Here is a 24,111-nt window from a genome sequence, read left to right as displayed (position 1 = left end):
ACACTGCTTCTGCCTCACACACTCTTCCCAGCGTCCCTCACAGACACGACACACACTGCTTCTGCCTCACACACTCTTCCCAGCGTCCCTCACAGACACGACACACACTGCTTCTGCCTCACACACTCTTCCCAGCGTCCCTCACAGACACAACACACACTGCTTCTGTCTCACACACTCTTCCCAGCGTCCCTCACAGACACGACACACACTGCTTCTGTCTCACACACTCTTCCCAGCGTCCCTCACAGACACAACACACACTGCTTCTGCCTCACACACTCTTCCCAGCGTCCCTCACAGACACGACACACACTGCTTCTGCCTCACACACTCTTCCCAGCGTCCCTCACAGACACGACACACACTGCTTCTGTCTCACACACTCTTCCCAGCGTCCCTCACAGACACGACACACACTGCTTCTGCCTCACACACTCTTCCCAGCGTCCCTCACAGACACGACACACACTGCTTCTGCCTCACACACTCTTCCCAGCGTCCCTCACAGACACAACACACACTGCTTCTGTCTCACACACTCTTCCCAGCGTCCCTCACAGACACGACACACACTGCTTCTGTCTCACACACTCTTCCCCCTCACAGACACGACACACACTGCTTCTGCCTCACACACTCTTCCCAGCGTCCCTCACAGACACGACACACACTGCTTCTGCCTCACACACTCTTCCCAGCGTCCCTCACAGACACGACACACACTGCTTCTGCCTCACACACTCTTCCCAGCGTCCCTCACAGACACGACACACACTGCTTCTGTCTCACACACTCTTCCCAGCGTCCCTCACAGACACAACACACACTGCTTCTGTCTCACACACTCTTCCCAGCGTCCCTCACAGACACGACACACACTGCTTCTGCCTCACACACTCTTCCCAGCGTCCCTCACAGACACGACACACACTGCTTCTGTCTCACACACTCTTCCCAGCGTCCCTCACAGACACGACACACACTGCTTCTGCCTCACACACTCTTCCCCCTCACAGACACGACACACACTGCTTCTGTCTCACACACTCTTCCCAGCGTCCCTCACAGACACGACACACACTGCTTCTGTCTCACACACTCTTCCCAGCGTCCCTCACAGACACGACACACACTGCTTCTGCCTCACACACTCTTCCCCCTCACAGACACGACACACACTGCTTCTGCCTCACACACTCTTCCCAGCGTCCCTCACAGACACGACACACACTGCTTCTGCCTCACACACTCTTCCCAGCGTCCCTCACAGACACGACACACACTGCTTCTGCCTCACACACTCTTCCCAGCGTCCCTCACAGACACGACACACACTGCTTCTGCCTCACACACTCTTCCCAGCGTCCCTCACAGACACGACACACACTGCTTCTGTCTCACACACTCTTCCCAGCGTCCCTCACAGACACGACACACACTGCTTCTGTCTCACACACTCTTCCCAGCGTCCCTCACAGACACGACACACACTGCTTCTGCCTCACACACTCTTCCCAGCGTCCCTCACAGACACGACACACACTGCTTCTGCCTCACACACTCTTCCCAGCGTCCCTCACAGACACGACACACACTGCTTCTGCCTCACACACTCTTCCCAGCGTCCCTCACAGACACGACACACACTGCTTCTGCCTCACACACTCTTCCCAGCGTCCCTCACAGACACGACACACACTGCTTCTGCCTCACACACTCTTCCCAGCGTCCCTCACAGACACGACACACACTGCTTCTGTCTCACACACTCTTCCCAGCGTCCCTCACAGACACGACACACACTGCTTCTGTCTCACACACTCTTCCCAGCGTCCCTCACAGACACAACACACACTGCTTCTGTCTCACACACTCTTCCCAGCGTCCCTCACAGACACGACACACACTGCTTCTGCCTCACACACTCTTCCCAGCGTCCCTCACAGACACGACACACACTGCTTCTGTCTCACACACTCTTCCCAGCGTCCCTCACAGACACGACACACACTGCTTCTGCCTCACACACTCTTCCCCCTCACAGACACGACACACACTGCTTCTGTCTCACACACTCTTCCCAGCGTCCCTCACAGACACGACACACACTGCTTCTGTCTCACACACTCTTCCCAGCGTCCCTCACAGACACGACACACACTGCTTCTGCCTCACACACTCTTCCCCCTCACAGACACGACACACACTGCTTCTGCCTCACACACTCTTCCCAGCGTCCCTCACAGACACGACACACACTGCTTCTGCCTCACACACTCTTCCCAGCGTCCCTCACAGACACGACACACACTGCTTCTGCCTCACACACTCTTCCCAGCGTCCCTCACAGACACGACACACACTGCTTCTGTCTCACACACTCTTCCCAGCGTCCCTCACAGACACGACACACACTGCTTCTGTCTCACACACTCTTCCCAGCGTCCCTCACAGACACAACACACACTGCTTCTGTCTCACACACTCTTCCCAGCGTCCCTCACAGACACGACACACACTGCTTCTGTCTCACACACTCTTCCCAGCGTCCCTCACAGACACGACACACACTGCTTCTGTCTCACACACTCTTCCCAGCGTCCCTCACAGACACGACACACACTGCTTCTGTCTCACACACTCTTCCCAGCGTCCCTCACAGACACGACACACACTGCTTCTGCCTCACACACTCTTCCCAGCGTCCCTCACAGACACGACACACACTGCTTCTGCCTCACACACTCTTCCCAGCGTCCCTCACAGACACGACACACACTGCTTCTGCCTCACACACTCTTCCCAGCGTCCCTCACAGACACGACACACACTGCTTCTGTCTCACACACTCTTCCCAGCGTCCCTCACAGACACAACACACACTGCTTCTGCCTCACACACTCTTCCCAGCGTCCCTCACAGACACGACACACACTGCTTCTGTCTCACACACTCTTCCCAGCGTCCCTCACAGACACAACACACACTGCTTCTGCCTCACACACTCTTCCCAGCGTCCCTCACAGACACGACACACACTGCTTCTGCCTCACACACTCTTCCCAGCGTCCCTCACAGACACAACACACACTGCTTCTGCCTCACACACTCTTCCCAGCGTCCCTCACAGACACAACACACACTGCTTCTGTCTCACACACTCTTCCCAGCGTCCCTCACAGACACGACACACACTGCTTCTGCCTCACACACTCTTCCCAGCGTCCCTCACAGACACGACACACACTGCTTCTGTCTCACACACTCTTCCCAGCGTCCCTCACAGACACGACACACACTGCTTCTGTCTCACACACTCTTCCCAGCGTCCCTCACAGACACGACACACACTGCTTCTGCCTCACACACTCTTCCCAGCGTCCCTCACAGACACAACACACACTGCTTCTGCCTCACACACTCTTCCCAGCGTCCCTCACAGACACGACACACACTGCTTCTGCCTCACACACTCTTCCCAGCGTCCCTCACAGACACAACACACACTGCTTCTGTCTCACACACTCTTCCCAGCGTCCCTCACAGACACGACACACACTGCTTCTGCCTCACACACTCTTCCCAGCGTCCCTCACAGACACGACACACACTGCTTCTGTCTCACACACTCTTCCCAGCGTCCCTCACAGACACGACACACACTGCTTCTGTCTCACACACTCTTCCCAGCGTCCCTCACAGACACAACACACACTGCTTCTGTCTCACACACTCTTCCCAGCGTCCCTCACAGACACAACACACACTGCTTCTGTCTCACACACTCTTCCCAGCGTCCCTCACAGACACGACACACACTGCTTCTGTCTCACACACTCTTCCCAGCGTCCCTCACAGACACAACACACACTGCTTCTGTCTCACACACTCTTCCCAGCGTCCCTCACAGACACGACACACACTGCTTCTGTCTCACACACTCTTCCCAGCGTCCCTCACAGACACAACACACACTGCTTCTGTCTCACACACTCTTCCCAGCGTCCCTCACAGACACAACACACACTGCTTCTGCCTCACACACTCTTCCCAGCGTCCCTCACAGACACGACACACACTGCTTCTGCCTCACACACTCTTCCCAGCGTCCCTCACAGACACGACACACACTGCTTCTGCCTCACACACTCTTCCCAGCGTCCCTCACAGACACGACACACACTGCTTCTGCCTCACACACTCTTCCCAGCGTCCCTCACAGACACGACACGCACTGCTTCTGCCTCACACACTCTTCCCAGCGTCCCTCACAGACACGACACACACTGCTTCTGCCTCACACACTCTTCCCAGCGTCCCTCACAGACACGACACACACTGCTTCTGCCTCACACACTCTTCCCAGCGTCCCTCACAGACACGACACACACTGCTTCTGTCTCACACACTCTTCCCAGCGTCCCTCACAGACACAACACACACTGCTTCTGCCTCACACACTCTTCCCAGCGTCCCTCACAGACACAACACACACTGCTTCTGCCTCACACACTCTTCCCAGCGTCCCTCACAGACACGACACACACTGCTTCTGCCTCACACACTCTTCCCAGCGTCCCTCACAGACACGACACACACTGCTTCTGCCTCACACACTCTTCCCAGCGTCCCTCACAGACACGACACACACTGCTTCTGTCTCACACACTCTTCCCAGCGTCCCTCACAGACACGACACACACTGCTTCTGTCTCACACACTCTTCCCAGCGTCCCTCACAGACACAACACACACTGCTTCTGCCTCACACACTCTTCCCAGCGTCCCTCACAGACACAACACACACTGCTTCTGTCTCACACACTCTTCCCAGCGTCCCTCACAGACACGACACACACTGCTTCTGCCTCACACACTCTTCCCAGCGTCCCTCACAGACACGACACACACTGCTTCTGTCTCACACACTCTTCCCAGCGTCCCTCACAGACACGACACACACTGCTTCTGTCTCACACACTCTTCCCAGCGTCCCTCACAGACACGACACACACTGCTTCTGCCTCACACACTCTTCCCAGCGTCCCTCACAGACACAACACACACTGCTTCTGCCTCACACACTCTTCCCAGCGTCCCTCACAGACACGACACACACTGCTTCTGCCTCACACACTCTTCCCAGCGTCCCTCACAGACACAACACACACTGCTTCTGTCTCACACACTCTTCCCAGCGTCCCTCACAGACACGACACACACTGCTTCTGCCTCACACACTCTTCCCAGCGTCCCTCACAGACACGACACACACTGCTTCTGCCTCACACACTCTTCCCAGCGTCCCTCACAGACACGACACACACTGCTTCTGTCTCACACACTCTTCCCAGCGTCCCTCACAGACACGACACACACTGCTTCTGTCTCACACACTCTTCCCAGCGTCCCTCACAGACACGACACACACTGCTTCTGTCTCACACACTCTTCCCAGCGTCCCTCACAGACACGACACACACTGCTTCTGTCTCACACACTCTTCCCAGCGTCCCTCACAGACACGACACACACTGCTTCTGTCTCACACACTCTTCCCAGCGTCCCTCACAGACACAACACACACTGCTTCTGTCTCACACACTCTTCCCAGCGTCCCTCACAGACACGACACACACTGCTTCTGTCTCACACACTCTTCCCAGCGTCCCTCACAGACACGACACACACTGCTTCTGTCTCACACACTCTTCCCAGCGTCCCTCACAGACACAACACACACTGCTTCTGTCTCACACACTCTTCCCAGCGTCCCTCACAGACACGACACACACTGCTTCTGCCTCACACACTCTTCCCAGCGTCCCTCACAGACACGACACACACTGCTTCTGCCTCACACACTCTTCCCAGCGTCCCTCACAGACACGACACACACTGCTTCTGCCTCACACACTCTTCCCAGCGTCCCTCACAGACACGACACGCACTGCTTCTGCCTCACACACTCTTCCCAGCGTCCCTCACAGACACGACACACACTGCTTCTGCCTCACACACTCTTCCCAGCGTCCCTCACAGACACGACACACACTGCTTCTGCCTCACACACTCTTCCCAGCGTCCCTCACAGACACGACACACACTGCTTCTGTCTCACACACTCTTCCCAGCGTCCCTCACAGACACAACACACACTGCTTCTGTCTCACACACTCTTCCCAGCGTCCCTCACAGACACGACACGCACTGCTTCTGCCTCACACACTCTTCCCAGCGTCCCTCACAGACACGACACACACTGCTTCTGCCTCACACACTCTTCCCAGCGTCCCTCACAGACACGACACACACTGCTTCTGTCTCACACACTCTTCCCAGCGTCCCTCACAGACACGACACACACTGCTTCTGTCTCACACACTCTTCCCAGCGTCCCTCACAGACACGACACACACTGCTTCTGCCTCACACACTCTTCCCAGCGTCCCTCACAGACACGACACACACTGCTTCTGCCTCACACACTCTTCCCAGCGTCCCTCACAGACACAACACACACTGCTTCTGTCTCACACACTCTTCCCAGCGTCCCTCACAGACACGACACACACTGCTTCTGCCTCACACACTCTTCCCAGCGTCCCTCACAGACACGACACACACTGCTTCTGTCTCACACACTCTTCCCAGCGTCCCTCACAGACACGACACACACTGCTTCTGTCTCACACACTCTTCCCAGCGTCCCTCACAGACACAACACACACTGCTTCTGTCTCACACACTCTTCCCAGCGTCCCTCACAGACACGACACACACTGCTTCTGTCTCACACACTCTTCCCAGCGTCCCTCACAGACACAACACACACTGCTTCTGTCTCACACACTCTTCCCAGCGTCCCTCACAGACACAACACACACTGCTTCTGTCTCACACACTCTTCCCAGCGTCCCTCACAGACACGACACACACTGCTTCTGTCTCACACACTCTTCCCAGCGTCCCTCACAGACACAACACACACTGCTTCTGTCTCACACACTCTTCCCAGCGTCCCTCACAGACACAACACACACTGCTTCTGCCTCACACACTCTTCCCAGCGTCCCTCACAGACACGACACACACTGCTTCTGCCTCACACACTCTTCCCAGCGTCCCTCACAGACACGACACACACTGCTTCTGCCTCACACACTCTTCCCAGCGTCCCTCACAGACACGACACACACTGCTTCTGCCTCACACACTCTTCCCAGCGTCCCTCACAGACACGACACGCACTGCTTCTGCCTCACACACTCTTCCCAGCGTCCCTCACAGACACGACACACACTGCTTCTGCCTCACACACTCTTCCCAGCGTCCCTCACAGACACGACACACACTGCTTCTGTCTCACACACTCTTCCCAGCGTCCCTCACAGACACAACACACACTGCTTCTGCCTCACACACTCTTCCCAGCGTCCCTCACAGACACAACACACACTGCTTCTGCCTCACACACTCTTCCCAGCGTCCCTCACAGACACGACACACACTGCTTCTGCCTCACACACTCTTCCCAGCGTCCCTCACAGACACGACACACACTGCTTCTGCCTCACACACTCTTCCCAGCGTCCCTCACAGACACGACACACACTGCTTCTGCCTCACACACTCTTCCCAGCGTCCCTCACAGACACGACACACACTGCTTCTGTCTCACACACTCTTCCCAGCGTCCCTCACAGACACGACACACACTGCTTCTGCCTCACACACTCTTCCCAGCGTCCCTCACAGACACGACACACACTGCTTCTGCCTCACACACTCTTCCCAGCGTCCCTCACAGACACGACACACACTGCTTCTGTCTCACACACTCTTCCCAGCGTCCCTCACAGACACGACACACACTGCTTCTGCCTCACACACTCTTCCCAGCGTCCCAGAAAGCTTGTTTCTTCAGTCTCCCTGTGACTGGTTTAGTGGTCCAGGGTCACATGTCACATATTATCACCAATTTAAGTAAAAAGTTTAAGAGTGGTTTTGTGCCGTAAGCAGTGAAGATTGTGTGATCAGTGAGGACTGTGCCGGTGATGTGCGTGTGTCTGATGATCGGTGTGTGTGTGTGTGCCGATGTGATATGCATGCACCTGATGATCGGTGTGTGTGTGTGTGCATGTGTGTGTGTGTGCAGGTGGAGGAGAAGAGCCGGCAGCTGCAGGAGAGACTGGAGCTGGCGGAGCAGAAGCTTCAGCAAACTCTTCGTAAAGCAGAGACGCTGCCCGAGGTGGAGGCAGAGCTGGCCCAGAGAGTCGTGGCGCTCACTAAGGTGTGTGTGTGTGTGTGTGTGTGTGTGTGTGTGTGTGTGTGTGTGTGTGAGAGAGAGAGACGGGGGCGAGTCCACTCCTCTAACCCCAGTCGGCTCGTGTTCATCATGTCACCCGCCTGGATCCAGATCCTCCACACACTCATCAGCTCTTCACTAACTCCGTCTCAGCCTGATGAATCTGCTGTAGTTTTCTCATGCGTGTGTGTGTGTGTGTGTGTGTGTGTCGCAGGCAGAGGAGCGTCATGGTAACGTGGAGGAGCGTCTCAGACAGATGGAGGCTCAGCTGGAGGAGAAGAACCAGGAGCTGCTCAGGGTGTGTTCATTAGTGTTCACACACACACACACACACACACACACACACACTCATGCACTTTCACCCGCCGGTTGTTGTGGTTCAATTCTTTTCAGGGGAATGACTTCAAAGATATTTGACATCAGAAAAAATTAGACTTTATTAACAAACAAAGCCGAGTGTCCCTCTGCAGACAAGACCCTCCAGAAAAATTGCCCAGCAAACGTATATACCCTCTCCTTGTCCCAAACATGGTAATACATTCTATAGGTATTTTGAGAAATAGTTTTGTACCATGTGACATTACTGAAATAGAATTTTCTGCTGTGACAACAGCTTGTGCTCTCAGGTTCCAAAGTCAGCCAAAGTCACCCACAGACAAGGAAATAATAGTGTACAAATAAACAGTTAAATTACTTATTTTCTAAATAATAAAATCTTCAACATTCCCTCCTCTGGGGCTTATTTAAGCCCCACATTCGCTATCCTTTTCCAGAGTGTAGTTTCAAAATCCAGTCCCCTCCGTTATACTACCTTAGTAACTAAATTAAGTCACTCATTCTTATTTTCAATGACTAAAATTATGCCACCACACTCCGGTGGAGCAATCGAGCCAAACATCTTTCTCCATACATTTTCTTTCTTTCAGTTGTTTTTTCTTTTTCAATGGAGAAAGTAAAAGACTCGAATCCTCCCTAATCAAAAATCAAACATTGGTTCAGCATTGTCTAATTGTCACAGTTATGTAGAATATGTTAAACACAAAAATCCCTTATACAGTTAAGAGTTCTCTTGCGGTGTAGATATCCTCTTCGACCCAGACACCCAGGATCTGGCTCATTCATTTTCTTCTTCATCCTTATCCGAGGTACTTCAGTCAACGTCCAATGATTGTAAATCTCAATTTGGTTTATAAGCTCAATCTTAATAATAAATTATTTATTTGCCCTCTAAAATTAGTTTTCATTATCTTCTTAATATGGGAAGTACACAACTGAATAATAACCCTCTTTTAATATTTCAACTCCAAAAAACATTTCTAATTTTTTTTTTTTAATCAAGCTTTCCTTAACTTTTTTTTATTCAATTGTAAAGTCATTCTACTTTTTTTATGTAATTGTTTTCATTATTATAAAGTCAAATCATTATAATAAATCTCTGCTGATTATAATAGAATAAATGATTCAGTTTGCATGTTTATTTCGCATAATCCATATGAATTTTGATTTAAAATAGGGCTGGGTAAAAATAACTTTTTCTCTTTTTTATTCGCTTCTTATTTATATTTAGGAATATCAATTCTTAAATTTGAAGAATCAATCTTTTAGTCAGTCATGTTTTAGTTGATGTACAACCATAACACTGTAGTGCAGCTACATTAAATCACAATTTTCTTTGTTATAACGTTTTACATTTCAAATTCTGTCTACTTTATTACCAAATTTAAACAATAAATATCTCACGTGTTGCAGCTTTTTATCATTATAGCTCCTCAGTTCAAGCATACCTTAACTGAATACCTTTTCTTTCCTTTCTACTAATTTCTAAATGAACTATCATGAATTAACTTAATTATGTCACATGTAATCACTCAAACTAAGAAAGCTTCAAGAGCAATGTTACATTTACTTCATAAAAGTAATTCAATGACCTCATTAGACAATTAGAAAAAATAACTCTCGAAAATAACTTTTTATACTATCTTACATATTCATTGTACAGTCATTTCTTTCTCTGTATATCTAAGTTTTTCCTTAACCTTTTCAAACATAAAGCATTATAACTTAATTATTGGTAAAACTTCCTTTCTGTAATTTACGTTTTTGCATACAAATAATTTTAATTTCAATTTTTCTAGAATGACTGCTAAACCATTATCTAAACTTATTTCTGATAGAATTTCAAATCTAAGGAATAATTCTTTGGTCTTAAATTTAATTACTTCTCTTGACCCTCCTCTGTTGATCTCATTGCTATCTTGTTCATATAATCCATTACCAAGAGTTTTATTAGTCCTTCTGGTACTGATATATGGCCTATTTTTGTCACTGTTCCTTTCCTACCTTTATTTTTGTCGGAAAATTTCTCTTGTATACAGTAAACAATTGCAAAAAATGCCTTTTATTTAATTTTCCTTATTCTTTTTCCTTATTCTTAATTTAGCCTTTTAATTATTGTCCTTCCTTATTCTTTTAATCCCTCCCCCCTTGCGCAGGTGTGCATCCTGTGCATCTGGTTTGAGAATATTCAAAAGTATGTTTTTGTGCAATAACCTGTCATTCTTACCCCCCTCTGGTACCACCATATAGATTGTTCATAAGGCAATAATCTACATGGTATTGAACAGTCTATATGCTATAACAATTTGTTTGTTATTGAATTTGAACAATTTCCATCTGAGGTGGTTGTTCTATTAGCACCATTTAAAATACATTTAATTAGTTAAATAGCATATTGCATCAAATCATAATTCAAATCATAAATGAAATCAAATATTTGTTAATAGCCAGTGTTAATCTTTTCTTTAATTTTCAACTGTAGTCTTAAATTAATTACTTATACCCCTTTATTGACACTAGTACCCATTATGATTTATTTTAAAATGTCATTTAGGTCGATTTGTATTTTCCTTCATGACTTGTCTTAATTCTCACTGTGCTATGACAGTTACTTGAATTAGTCGCTTATCATTCATTATTTTCATTTGTTTTCTGATTTTTCATTATCGTTTACATTGTTTTTGATATATTCTTTAATTCAATAATTTTCTTTCTGGGGTTATTATTAAGTTGCTACTAGTATATTCAATGGCTTTAACATTACATTTAAAGACAGTTTGGTTGATGTTGACTATTGTTTGAACTTGTACTCATCTCTGTTGATTCTCTCTTCTTTGCACAACTCCTTGTAAGTTTCTTATTCTGCAACTTTTCATTTAAAGTTCTTCTTGTCATTTGCTTCTTTTTCCATTCATGTTGATCATTCTGTTAGCCGTCTTAACAGTCATTACATGTTTCACCAGGGTGACTCTTTACGAGCCGTTGCATGGACTTCCCTCGGAGGTGAGGGGGCTGTTACTAGCACAAGCCCTCTTGATCCCTCACTTCCTGTTGTGGAGAGTAGAGGCTTGTTGGTGTATCTTAAATTGAGAGGCATGGACTCAAATGTCACTTTGCTGATCAATGTTCAAGATTCTTCTGAGATGACAAAGCACAGTCACTGGTTCTTTTTGTAATCGTCCCAGAACCCTTCCTGGAATTGAACTGTTCTCATCTGCGAATGCAACCTTCATTATTTCTTTTATATAAAAATCTCACTGGTTGACCATAGCATTTCCCTTATTCTATTAGTAAGCAGTTCTTCATTGCAGGAAAAAGCAAGCTAGTTCTGTTTTTATATATCAGCAATAATATAACTCTGATGATCTGAGAATAATTCAATTAAATAATTTTCCCTATCATAAAATCAGACTTCAATCTTTCTTCTATATTTGCATGCTGTGTTCACAATAATCTAGTATGTTTCTCAACAATCATCAAGGAATTCCTCTTATTTTTTACTCTCATCAACTTCTGTAAAGTATTTTTGACTTTTGAAACTTGGTCACTCAATCTCGCTAACCTTCAGCACTGCACCAATTATTTTTCTCTTAACACAAACTTAATCTGCAATGGAATACTTTTTCCACACTGTTTTCAGGGATAATGAGATACAAATTTTAGACGTCTTCAGATATAATATATAATATATTAAGCACGTGCAATCTTATTTATATTCATCTATTAATATTTATCATTACATTTATTGATTAACTATATCTTATTATTTTAACTTATTTTATACTACAATATTCTTCTAAGTTAATATCTTGAAACAATTGTTTTCCCTTACTTTTCTTTTTTAATACACACCATTTCAGTCCCTTCATTCACAGGTCAGTCACATATTCTCCGTCCCTTCAAGCAACCAGGGTCAGAGGTCACTTATTTTCAACCACAGGCACAGTCACAGGATCCTACAGGCACACCAACATGATCTAACACACTTATTTTTTTTCCCTTCTCTGTCAGATCTGAACAATACATTAAAATATTCACTAATCAACACAATGACACTTTTAACTATCCTATTCCATAAACCTCTGTGATTCACTTCCTCAACACAACAGAGTGAAATAAGACCTTAATTCCCCTGAGCAGACTCTTATTAGATTAATAAGGTACCCGGAAATTGACTTTATCTGCAATCATGCTCATTTGTATCCTTCAAGGCCCTCTTACAAATGTCTGCAGATCAACCATCTATAGGCTATAAGCTAAACTACACCTGTATCAATCAATGCCCACTTACAGGTATAACACATCAATAACTGATATCCTTATATCAGTACGCTTGTCATCCATCGAGGCCCTCTTGACAAGTAACACAAAACTTAACTGATATCCTTATCAGTGAATTCAAACCCTCTTGTGTGCATGCTTTTTGCTCATCATCCTTCAAGGCCCACTTGATGAACAAACACAGAACCTTACGTACGTACGTCAAAACTCTTTGCGCTAAATCAGCATCACCAGTAGTTATAGAATCCACTCAGGATTAAACAAGCACTAGCAAACACTTTTGGGAGCTCCTTTACCAACTACTTGACATACAAAGACAATGCATGCAATTTTTCTGATATCAAACACTCTTTTTCACTTTTTAAGTTCTTTAAATTTGGAGAAGCTTTTCTTACCACATCCGGGCCACTGGTGACTTACACACACCTTATTCAAAAGCAAAAACTGCTCACCTCAAAGTACAGCGGCCACTGTCTGTGTGAGTCACCAGCGATCCCCCTGTGGCTCCTTCAGCTCCTAAGCCAAGCCCCACGTTGGGCGCCATTTGTTGTGGTTCAATTCTTTTCAGGGGAATGACTTCAAAGATATTTGACATCAGAAAAAATTAGACTTTATTAACAAACAAAGCCGAGTGTCCCTCTGCAGACAAGACCCTCCAGAAAAATTGCCCAGCAAACGTATATACCCTCTCCTTGTCCCAAACATGGTAATACATTCTATAGGTATTTTGAGAAATAGTTTTGTACCATGTGACATTACTGAAATAGAATTTTCTGCTGTGACAACAGCTTGTGCTCTCAGGTTCCAAAGTCAGCCAAAGTCACCCACAGACAAGGAAATAATAGTGTACAAATAAACAGTTAAATTACTTATTTTCTAAATAATAAAATCTTCAACACGGTATGCTAGTGTTATACTTTACAAATGCTTCACGACGCATCATTGGACTGCAGTATAAATTCGGTACTCGAAACGCACTGGCTAACGTGAGTCTGTTTTCAATGCTAATCTTTCTAAGGCGCGTCAGCGAGAGAAGATGAACGAAGAGCACAACAAGCGCCTGTCGGAGACGGTGGACAAGCTGCTGTCTGAGTCCAACGAGAGACTCCAGCTGCACCTGAAGGAGCGCATGACTGCCCTGGAGGACAAGGTACACACACACACACACACACCGTCACACACCACCGTCACACACGCTCACACACCTGTGCTCTGTGTGCTGCAGAACGCTCTGATCCGCGATCTGGAACACACGAGGAAGCTGATCGAGGAGGCTCATCACGAGAAGGTCAGTGTCTCCGTTCCTCCGTGTCCATTAACCTGTAAACTGCCGTGAGTGGCGCAGAGTGAGTTTACTGAGGCTACGCGATATACAACCATTTACAATCATAATATAGTATAGTGCTATTGTGAAATCAGAGCGGCTGTGATTCACTTAATAAATAAATGCGCTGTTTTGTTTTCCCCCACAGAGAAGCACGACGCTTTAATTAATTGTGCAGATTACATGTTAAATTCGCTCAGCTCGTTCACAGTGAACGCTGCTCACACACACTCAGTCTCTACATGTGATGTGTGTTTAGGGTTCCAATAACGTGCATTCGGGAACACAAAAAGTCGGACGGGGTTTGTGTTTCATAGTTGCACTGTCATCATTTATATGCGTTTCTCAAACTCCATCTCTGCGTGCTGTGAGTGTGTGTTGCTTATAACCTTCATCTGGGAACTTCATCAGCGGCTCTTACATTTCTGTCGCACAGAAGTGACCAAATGTTACGGGTGAAGTGGACATTTGAAAGTGTTGTTGGGCCAATATTAAACAAGGATTACATCATGCCGTAGTGTCAGTCGAGTCTCCTTCATTTATACAGCGCTTTAACACTATAGAGTTTCAGAGCAGCTTTACAGAGATAACAGGAGATTACAGTAACAGAGAGTGTTCTGGCTTTACAGCAGATCTAGAATAAAGTTATTGTCCAGATAAAGCTAGTTTTGATCGATTCGCTTCCATTGTAAAGATCATTAGTTATTAACTATGGGGCCGCTAACACACACCGTTCTCACAGAAACCCTTAACGCGCTCCGGCCGCTCATCCGCAGAACAGCAGTGTTTGCTCGAGAACGCAAACCTTGAAACAGGGTCTAAGGCTTGAAGAGAATATATGTATAGTGTAAGAACAACTAACACCAGCGCCTCTGCAGGGATCTGCTATGATATGTAAGGTACATAAGTTATGTTTATAGTTTATATCATTTATTTTACATGGTGTATTTTAACAGTGTTGTTCAATGAAACCCATATTATAACTTACTTTGATACTTTATTTGAAGCAATTATTATTGCTTGCTATTATACATGTGTATTTAAAGTCATTTTAAGGCTGTTGTTCACTTGGATCTATTTTTTCGATCTTGGACTCTCTCTCTTTCCCTCTCTCTCTTGACCTGTGACCTCAGGAGCAGCTGCTCATCCAGATCGAGACCATGAGGGCGGAGCACGAGAGGGGGCGGAGCCGGAGCAACTCTCTGCTGCATCATGGGTAACTCCAGCATCTCTAATGGGAACCAGTGTTCGTGTGTCTGTTCTGTGTTGTGACGGTGGTGTTCTCCCCGCAGGCGTTCTCAGGTGAGCGGCACGCCGGACTTCAGGTTCCCGGTGTCGGTGTCGTCAGTGATGGACAGTCACTACAGTGGCGCGCTGGTGCTCAGACGACCCCAGAAGGGCCGAGCGTGTGCGCTGAGGGACGAGCCCTCCAAGGTGAAGTCCCGACAGATCCTGTCTCCTCTACAACATGAGCCCAAACTCCGTGATTAAAGGGTCATGAAACCCCCAAACACATGTTTTGAGATGAGAACAGATATGTACAGGCTGCACATCACTCAAAACACTAAAAGCACTCAGACATTTGATCAATACGTGAAAATTGGTTATTTTTGCGTTTTTCAGAGCAAATTTGTTCTTCCGGGTTAAAAAGCAAAATCAAGACACCGTCAGGGAATGTGAGCCTTCGGAGCGCGTGATTGGCTGAATGTGAGGTAGAAGAGTCCACTGCGCTGGATTACTTATAACGCGGATCATATCGTTCATATACAGACCGGAGAAGAGTGTTTCAAGTTTATGGACATATTTAATATACTGTAGTGCTCTAAACATGAACCACTATGTGCATATGTCCTCGTCAAATGAAATATATGTGCACATAAGGACACTGAAACAGCTGTAGGTCTGATCATGAGCGCGACGGCACGGTGGATTACTCTGATACACAGAACACGATGTAGACCGACATTTCAAAGAACAATGGATAAAAAGTAATGCCTTTATTCTTTCTGTGTTAAACTGACTCATAAATGTAATGACAATATTATTATTAGTCCTTTCAAATGTTCTTCTGCGTTTCTCCCTCGTTTTGGCAGTTTGTTATATAGGGTAAGATTTTTAACCCTCTCCTCTCCGAGGTCATATTCTAATATTCATGTGTCTGTATAATGAGTGTGTTGCAGGTTTCTGTTTTATTGGCTGTTGTCTCCCCTCTACACTCCCACTTTTCCACAGTTTACATGCCCATTTTTTGAGACTTTCCCCAACTATGGCGTGTGAATGACCAGGCTAAAACAGGGGTTTCATGACACTTTAACGTGAGAGAGAGTCCTTTGCTTCTTGTAAACTCAGATATGTGGTTCGAACTGCTGTTAAATTAACACACAACCTTGTCAAAAAACAGTAGGTAATTAATCTGGGACTTTACCAACAGATAGTGGGAGAAAAACTGATAATCTGGATTCGGACGGCAATAAAATCATAGTCTATCTGCGGGAGATGTTGAAATGATTTTGTGTCCCGATGCGTTTGGTGTGATTTCTGCTGTGGTTGTTGTCAGGTGCAGACGCTGGACGAGCAGGAGTGGGATCGGCTGCAACAGGCTAATGTTCTGGCTAACGTGGCTCACGCGTTCGAGAGCGATATGGACATGTCAGATGCTGAGGACGACAGAGAGACGGTCTTCAGCTCGATGGATCTTCTGTCTCCTGCTGGACAGGCAGACGCTCAAACCCTCGCCCTGATGCTGCAGGAGCAGCTCGACGCCATCAACAACGAGATACGGTACAGCGCTCATGCTAACACGCCATCAACAACGAGATACGGTACAGCGCTCATGCTAACACTCCATCAACAACGAGATACGGTACAGCGCTCATGCTAACACTCCATCAACAACGAGATACGGTACAGCGCTCATGCTAACACTCCATCAACAACGAGATACGGTACAGCGCTCATGCTAACACGCCATCAACAACGAGATACGGTACAGCGCTCATGCTAACACGCCATCAACAACGAGATACGGTACAGCGCTCATGCTAACACGCCATCAACAACGAGATACGGTACAGCGCTCATGCTAATACGCCATCAACAACGAGATACGGTACAGCGCTCATGCTAACACTCCATCAACAACGAGATACGGTACAGCGCTCATGCTAACACTCCATCAACAACGAGATACGGTACAGCGCTCATGCTAACACGCCATCAACAACGAGATACGGTACAGCGCTCATGCTAACACGCCATCAACAACGAGATACGGTACAGCGCTCATGCTAACACGCCATCAACAACGAGATACGGTACAGCGCTCATGCTAACACGCCATCAACAACGAGATACGGTACAGCGCTCATGCTAACACGCCATCAACAACGAGATACGGTACATCACACATGCTAACACGCCATCAACAACGAGATACGGTACAGCGCTCATGCTAACACGCCATCAACAACGAGATACGGTACAGCGTTCATGCTAACACGCCATCAACAACGAGATACGGTACAGCACTCATGCTAACACGTAGTCAACAACGAGATACGGTACAGCACTCATGCTAACACGTCATCAACAACGAGATACGGTACAGCGCTCATGCTAACACGCCATCAACAACGAGATACGGTACAGCGCTCATGCTAACACGTCATCAACAACGAGATACGGTACAGCACTCATGCTTACACGCCATCAACAACGAGATACGGTACAGCGCTCATGCTAACACGTCATCAACAACGAGATACGGTACAGCACTCATGCTTACACGCCATCAACAACGAGATACGGTACAGCGCTCATGCTAATACGCCATCAACAACGAGATACGGTACATCACACATGCTAACACGCCATCAACAACGAGATACGGTACAGCGCTCATGCTAACACGCCATCAACAACGAGATACGGTACAGCGCTCATGCTAACACTCCATCAACAACGAGATACGGTACAGCGCTCATGCTAACACTCCATCAACAACGAGATACGGTACAGCGCTCATGCTAACACGCCATCAACAACGAGATACGGTACAGCGCTCATGCTAACACGCCATCAACAACGAGATACGGTACAGCGCTCATGCTAACACGCCATCAACAACGAGATACGGTACAGCGCTCATGCTAACACGCCATCAACAACGAGATACGGTACAGCGCTCATGCTAATACGCCATCAACAACGAGATACGGTACATCACACATGCTAACACGCCATCAACAACGAGATACGGTACAGCGCTCATGCTAACACGCCATCAACAACGAGATACGGTACAGCGTTCATGCTAACACGCCATCAACAACGAGATACGGTACAGCACTCATGCTAACACGTAGTCAACAACGAGATACGGTACAGCACTCATGCTAACACGTCATCAACAACGAGATACGGTACAGCGCTCATGCTAACACGCCATCAACAACGAGATACGGTACAGCGCTCATGCTAACACGCCATCAACAGCGAGATACGGTACAGCGCTCATGCTAACACGCCATCAACAACGAGATACGGTACAGCACTCATGCTAACACTCCATCAACAACGAGATACGGTACAGCACTCATGCTAACACGTCATCAACAACGAGATACGGTACAGCGCTCATGCTAACACGCCATCAACAACGAGATACGGTACAGCGCTCATGCTAACACGTCATCAACAACGAGATACGGTACAGCACTCATGCTTACACGCCATCAACAACGAGATACGGTACAGCGCTCATGCTTACACGCCATCAACAACGAGATACGGTACAGCGCTCATGCTAAAACGTCATCAACAACGAGATACGGTACAGCACTCATGCTTACACGCCATCAACAACGAGATACGGTACAGCGCTCATGCTAATACGCCATCAACAACGAGATACGGTACATCACACATGCTAACACGCCATCAACAACGAGATACGGTACAGCGCTCATGCTAACACGCCATCAACAACGAGATACGGTACAGCGCTCATGCTAACACTCCATCAACAACGAGATACGGTACAGCGCTCATGCTAACACTCCATCAACAACGAGATACGGTACAGCGCTCATGCTAACACGCCATCAACAACGAGATACGGTACAGCGCTCATGCTAACACGCCATCAACAACGAGATACGGTACAGCGCTCATGCTAACACGCCATCAACAACGAGATACGGTACAGCGCTCATGCTAACACGCCATCAACAACGAGATACGGTACAGCGCTCATGCTAATACGCCATCAACAACGAGATACGGTACATCACACATGCTAACACGCCATCAACAACGAGATACGGTACAGCGCTCATGCTAACACGCCATCAACAACGAGATACGGTACAGCGTTCATGCTAACACGCCATCAACAACGAGATACGGTACAGCACTCATGCTAACACGTAGTCAACAACGAGATACGGTACAGCACTCATGCTAACACGTCATCAACAACGAGATACGGTACAGCGCTCATGCTAACACGCCATCAACAACGAGATACGGTACAGCGCTCATGCTAACACGTCATCAACAACGAGATACGGTACAGCACTCATGCTTACACGCCATCAACAACGAGATACGGTACATCGCTCATGCTAACACGTCATCAACAACGAGATACGGTACAGCACTCATGCTTACACGCCATCAACAACGAGATACGGTACAGCGCTCATGCTAACACGTCATCAACAACGAGATACGGTACAGCACTCATGCTAACACGCCATCAACAGCGAGATACGGTACAGCGCTCATGCTAACACGTCATCAACAACGAGATACGGTACAGCGTTCATGCTAACACGTCATCAACAACGAGATACGGTACAGCGCTCATGCTAACACGTCATCAACAACAAGATACGGTATAGCACTCATGCTAACACGTCATCAACGACGAGATACGGTACAGCACTCATGCTAACACGCCATCAACAACGAGATACGGTACAGCACTCATGCTAACACGTCATCAACAACGAGATACGGTACAGCACTCATGCTAACACGTCATCAACAACGAGATACGGTACAGCGCTCATGCTAACACTCCATCAACAACGAGATATGGTACAGCGTTCATGCTAACACGTCATCAACAACGAGATACGGTACAGCGCTCATGCTAACACGTCATCAACAACGAGATACGGTACAGCACTCATGCTAACACGTCATCAACGACGAGATACGGTACAGCACTCATGCTAACACGTCATCAACAACGAGATACGGTACAGCACTCATGCTAACACACCATCAACAACGAGATATGGTACAGCGTTCATGCTAACACGTCATCAACAACGAGATACGGTACAGCGTTCATGCTAACACTCCATCAACAACGAGATATGGTACAGCGTTCATGCTAACACTTCATCAACAACGAGATACGGTACAGCGCTCATGCTAACACGTCATCAACAACGAGATACGGTACAGCACTCATGCTAACACGTCATCAACGACGAGATACGGTACAGCACTCATGCTAACACGCCATCAACAACGAGATACGGTACAGCACTCATGCTAACACGCCATCAACAACGAGATACGGTACAGCGCTCATGCTAACACGCCATCAACAACGAGATACGGTACAGCACTCATGCTACGAGATACGGTACAGCACTTATGCTAACACGTCATCAACAACGAGATACGGTACAGCACTCATGCTAACACGTCATCAACAACGAGATACGGTACAGTACTCATGCTAACACACCATCAACAACGAGATACTGTACAGCACTCATGCTAACACGCCATCAACAACGAGAGACGGTACAGCGCTCATGCTAACACGTCATCAACAACGAGATACGGTACAGCACTCATGCTAACACGCCATCAACAACGAGATACGGTACAGCACTCATGCTAACACGCCATCAACAACGAGATACGGTACAGCTCTCATGCTAACACGCCATCAACAACGATATACGGTACAGCACTCATGCTAACACGCCATCAACAACGAGATACGGTACAGCGCTCATGCTAACACTCCATCAACAACGAGATACGGTACAGCGCTCATGCTAACACTCCATCAACAACGAGATACGGTACAGCGCTCATGCTAACACGTCATCAACAACGAGATACGGTACAGCGCTCATGCTAAGACTCCATCAACAACGAGATACGGTACAGCGCTCATGCTAACACGCCATCAACAACGAGATACGGTACAGCGCTCATGCTAACACTCCATCAACAACGAGATACGGTACAGCGCTCATGCTAACACTCCATCAACAACGAGATACGGTACAGCACTCATGCTAACACGCCATCAACAACGAGATACGGTACAGCGCTCATGCTAACACGCCATCAACAACGTGATACGGTACAGCGCTCATGCTAACACGCCATCAACAACGAGATACGGTACAGCACTCATGCTAACACGCCATCAACAACGAGATACGGTACAGCGCTCATGCTAACACTCCATCAACAACGAGATACGGTACAGCGCTCATGCTAACACTCCATCAACAACGAGATACGGTACAGCGTTCATGCTAACACTCCATCAACAACGAGATACGGTACAGCACTCATGCTAACACTCCATCAACAACGAGATACGGTACAGCGCTCATGCTAACACTCCATCAACAACGAGATACGGTACAGCGCTCATGCTAACACTCCATCAACAACGAGATACGGTACAGCGTTCATGCTAACACTCCATCAACAACGAGATACGGTACAGCGCTCATGCTAACACGCCATCAACAACGAGATACGGTACAGCGCTCATGCTAACACTCCATCAACAACGAGATACGGTACAGCACTCATGCTAACACGCCATCAACAACGAGATACGGTACAGCACTCATGCTAACACGCCATCAACAACGAGATACGGTACAGCGCTCATGCTAACACGCCATCAACAACGAGATACGGTACAGCACTCATGCTAACACGCCATCAACAACGAGATACGGTACAGCTCTCATGCTAACACGCCATCAACAACGATATACGGTACAGCACTCATGCTAACACGCCATCAACAACGAGATACGGTACAGCGCTCATGCTAACACTCCATCAACAACGAGATACGGTACAGCGCTCATGCTAACACTCCATCAACAACGAGATACGGTACAGCGCTCATGCTAACACGTCATCAACAGCGAGATACGGTACAGCGCTCATGCTAAGACTCCATCAACAACGAGATACGGTACAGCGCTCATGCTAACACGCCATCAACAACGAGATACGGTACAGCGCTCATGCTAACACTCCATCAACAACGAGATACGGTACAGCGCTCATGCTAACACTCCATCAACAACGAGATACGGTACAGCACTCATGCTAACACGCCATCAACAACGAGATACGGTACAGCGCTCATGCTAACACGCCATCAACAACGTGATACGGTACAGCGCTCATGCTAACACGCCATCAACAACGAGATACGGTACAGCACTCATGCTAACACGCCATCAACAACGAGATACGGTACAGCGCTCATGCTAACACTCCATCAACAACGAGATACGGTACAGCGCTCATGCTAACACTCCATCAACAACGAGATACGGTACAGCGTTCATGCTAACACTCCATCAACAACGAGATACGGTACAGCACTCATGCTAACACTCCATCAACAACGAGATACGGTACAGCGCTCATGCTAACACTCCATCAACAACGAGATACGGTACAGCGCTCATGCTAACACTCCATCAACAACGAGATACGGTACAGCGTTCATGCTAACACTCCATCAACAACGAGATACGGTACAGCGCTCATGCTAACACTCCATCAACAACGAGATACGGTACAGCGCTCATGCTAACACTCCATCAACAACGAGATACGGTACAGCACTCATGCTAACACTCCATCAACAACGAGATATACATCTGGTTATATTACTTCTGAGGTTCATAATGTGTATAACACTTTTAAGAACAAATTGACATGCCTGGATTGAATGGTTTCTTTGGTCTTGGTACGTTTGATTCATTACCTTGTTGTGTGCATTGTTGCGCTCTGACCCTGTGTGTGTGTGTGTGTGTGTGTGTGTGTGTGTGTGTGTCCTGACAGGATGATCCAGGAGGAGAAGGAGAACACGACGCTGAGAGCCGAGCAGATCGAGAGTCGAGTGGGCAGTGGAGAGGATCTGGGCCGCTTCCGGTCCTTCCTCAGCGAGTCTCCGCCCGGATCAGGACACAACACACCCCGCCGAGAGCTCGACCGCATGGGGGTCATGACCCTGGTGAGTGAGTGTGTGTGTGTGTGTGTGTGTGTCGCCATCTCGACCGCATGGGGGTCATGACCCTGGTGAGTGTGTGTACTTGTACAACTATCCTTGTGAGGACCAGTTTGAGTGTTAGACCAGTGGAGTGAGGACAGAGAGAGTAAAGTGAGGACATGTTGGCCGGTCCTCAGTCTCTGAGAGCCTTTAAAGTGTTTGAGGGTCAAGACTTTGTTTTAGGGATAAGGTTATAATGAGGTCAGGGGTCGGTTTAGGGTCAGGGGTCGGGTTAGCCACTTAGTTGTGATGGGTAAGGTTAGGGTAAGCGGCTAGAGATTGTGCAATTGTGTCAATGAATGTCCTCATAAAGATAGATGTACAAGAGTGTGTGTGTGTGTGTGTGTAGTTTGAGGACACAAATGTGTATAATAACATGGGTATTACAACGTAAACCTGGTTTATGAGGACATCTCCTGTGTCCTCATAAACCAAACGGCTTAAAAAAAACATACTAAATGGTGTTTTTTGAAATCCAGTGTTTTCCGTGTTCCTGCTGTTAATGCG

General features: G+C 47.5%; 1 protein-coding gene across 2 annotated transcripts in view; it reads left to right on the top strand.

The window, feature by feature from the left end:
* Positions 1 to 24,111, top strand: part of ppfia1 (PTPRF interacting protein alpha 1) — a 119,720-nt gene that overhangs the window by 32,747 nt on the left and 62,862 nt on the right. For both annotated transcript variants that reach the window (XM_081372567.1, XM_081372568.1), the window contains exons 9-16: positions 8,162 to 8,296; positions 8,526 to 8,609; positions 13,947 to 14,078; positions 14,154 to 14,216; positions 15,386 to 15,468; positions 15,545 to 15,686; positions 16,810 to 17,033; positions 23,397 to 23,568. In XM_081372567.1, coding sequence (XP_081228693.1) covers positions 8,162 to 8,296; positions 8,526 to 8,609; positions 13,947 to 14,078; positions 14,154 to 14,216; positions 15,386 to 15,468; positions 15,545 to 15,686; positions 16,810 to 17,033; positions 23,397 to 23,568 — 1,035 coding nt within the window. The remainder of the gene's footprint in view (positions 1 to 8,161; positions 8,297 to 8,525; positions 8,610 to 13,946; positions 14,079 to 14,153; positions 14,217 to 15,385; positions 15,469 to 15,544; positions 15,687 to 16,809; positions 17,034 to 23,396; positions 23,569 to 24,111) is intronic.

Source organism: Scardinius erythrophthalmus, assembly GCF_964197995.2.
Source record: "Scardinius erythrophthalmus genome assembly, chromosome: 8".
In the NCBI taxonomy this organism is placed as follows: domain Eukaryota; kingdom Metazoa; phylum Chordata; class Actinopteri; order Cypriniformes; family Leuciscidae; genus Scardinius; species Scardinius erythrophthalmus.
This window is presented reverse-complemented; position numbering and strand designations above follow the sequence as displayed.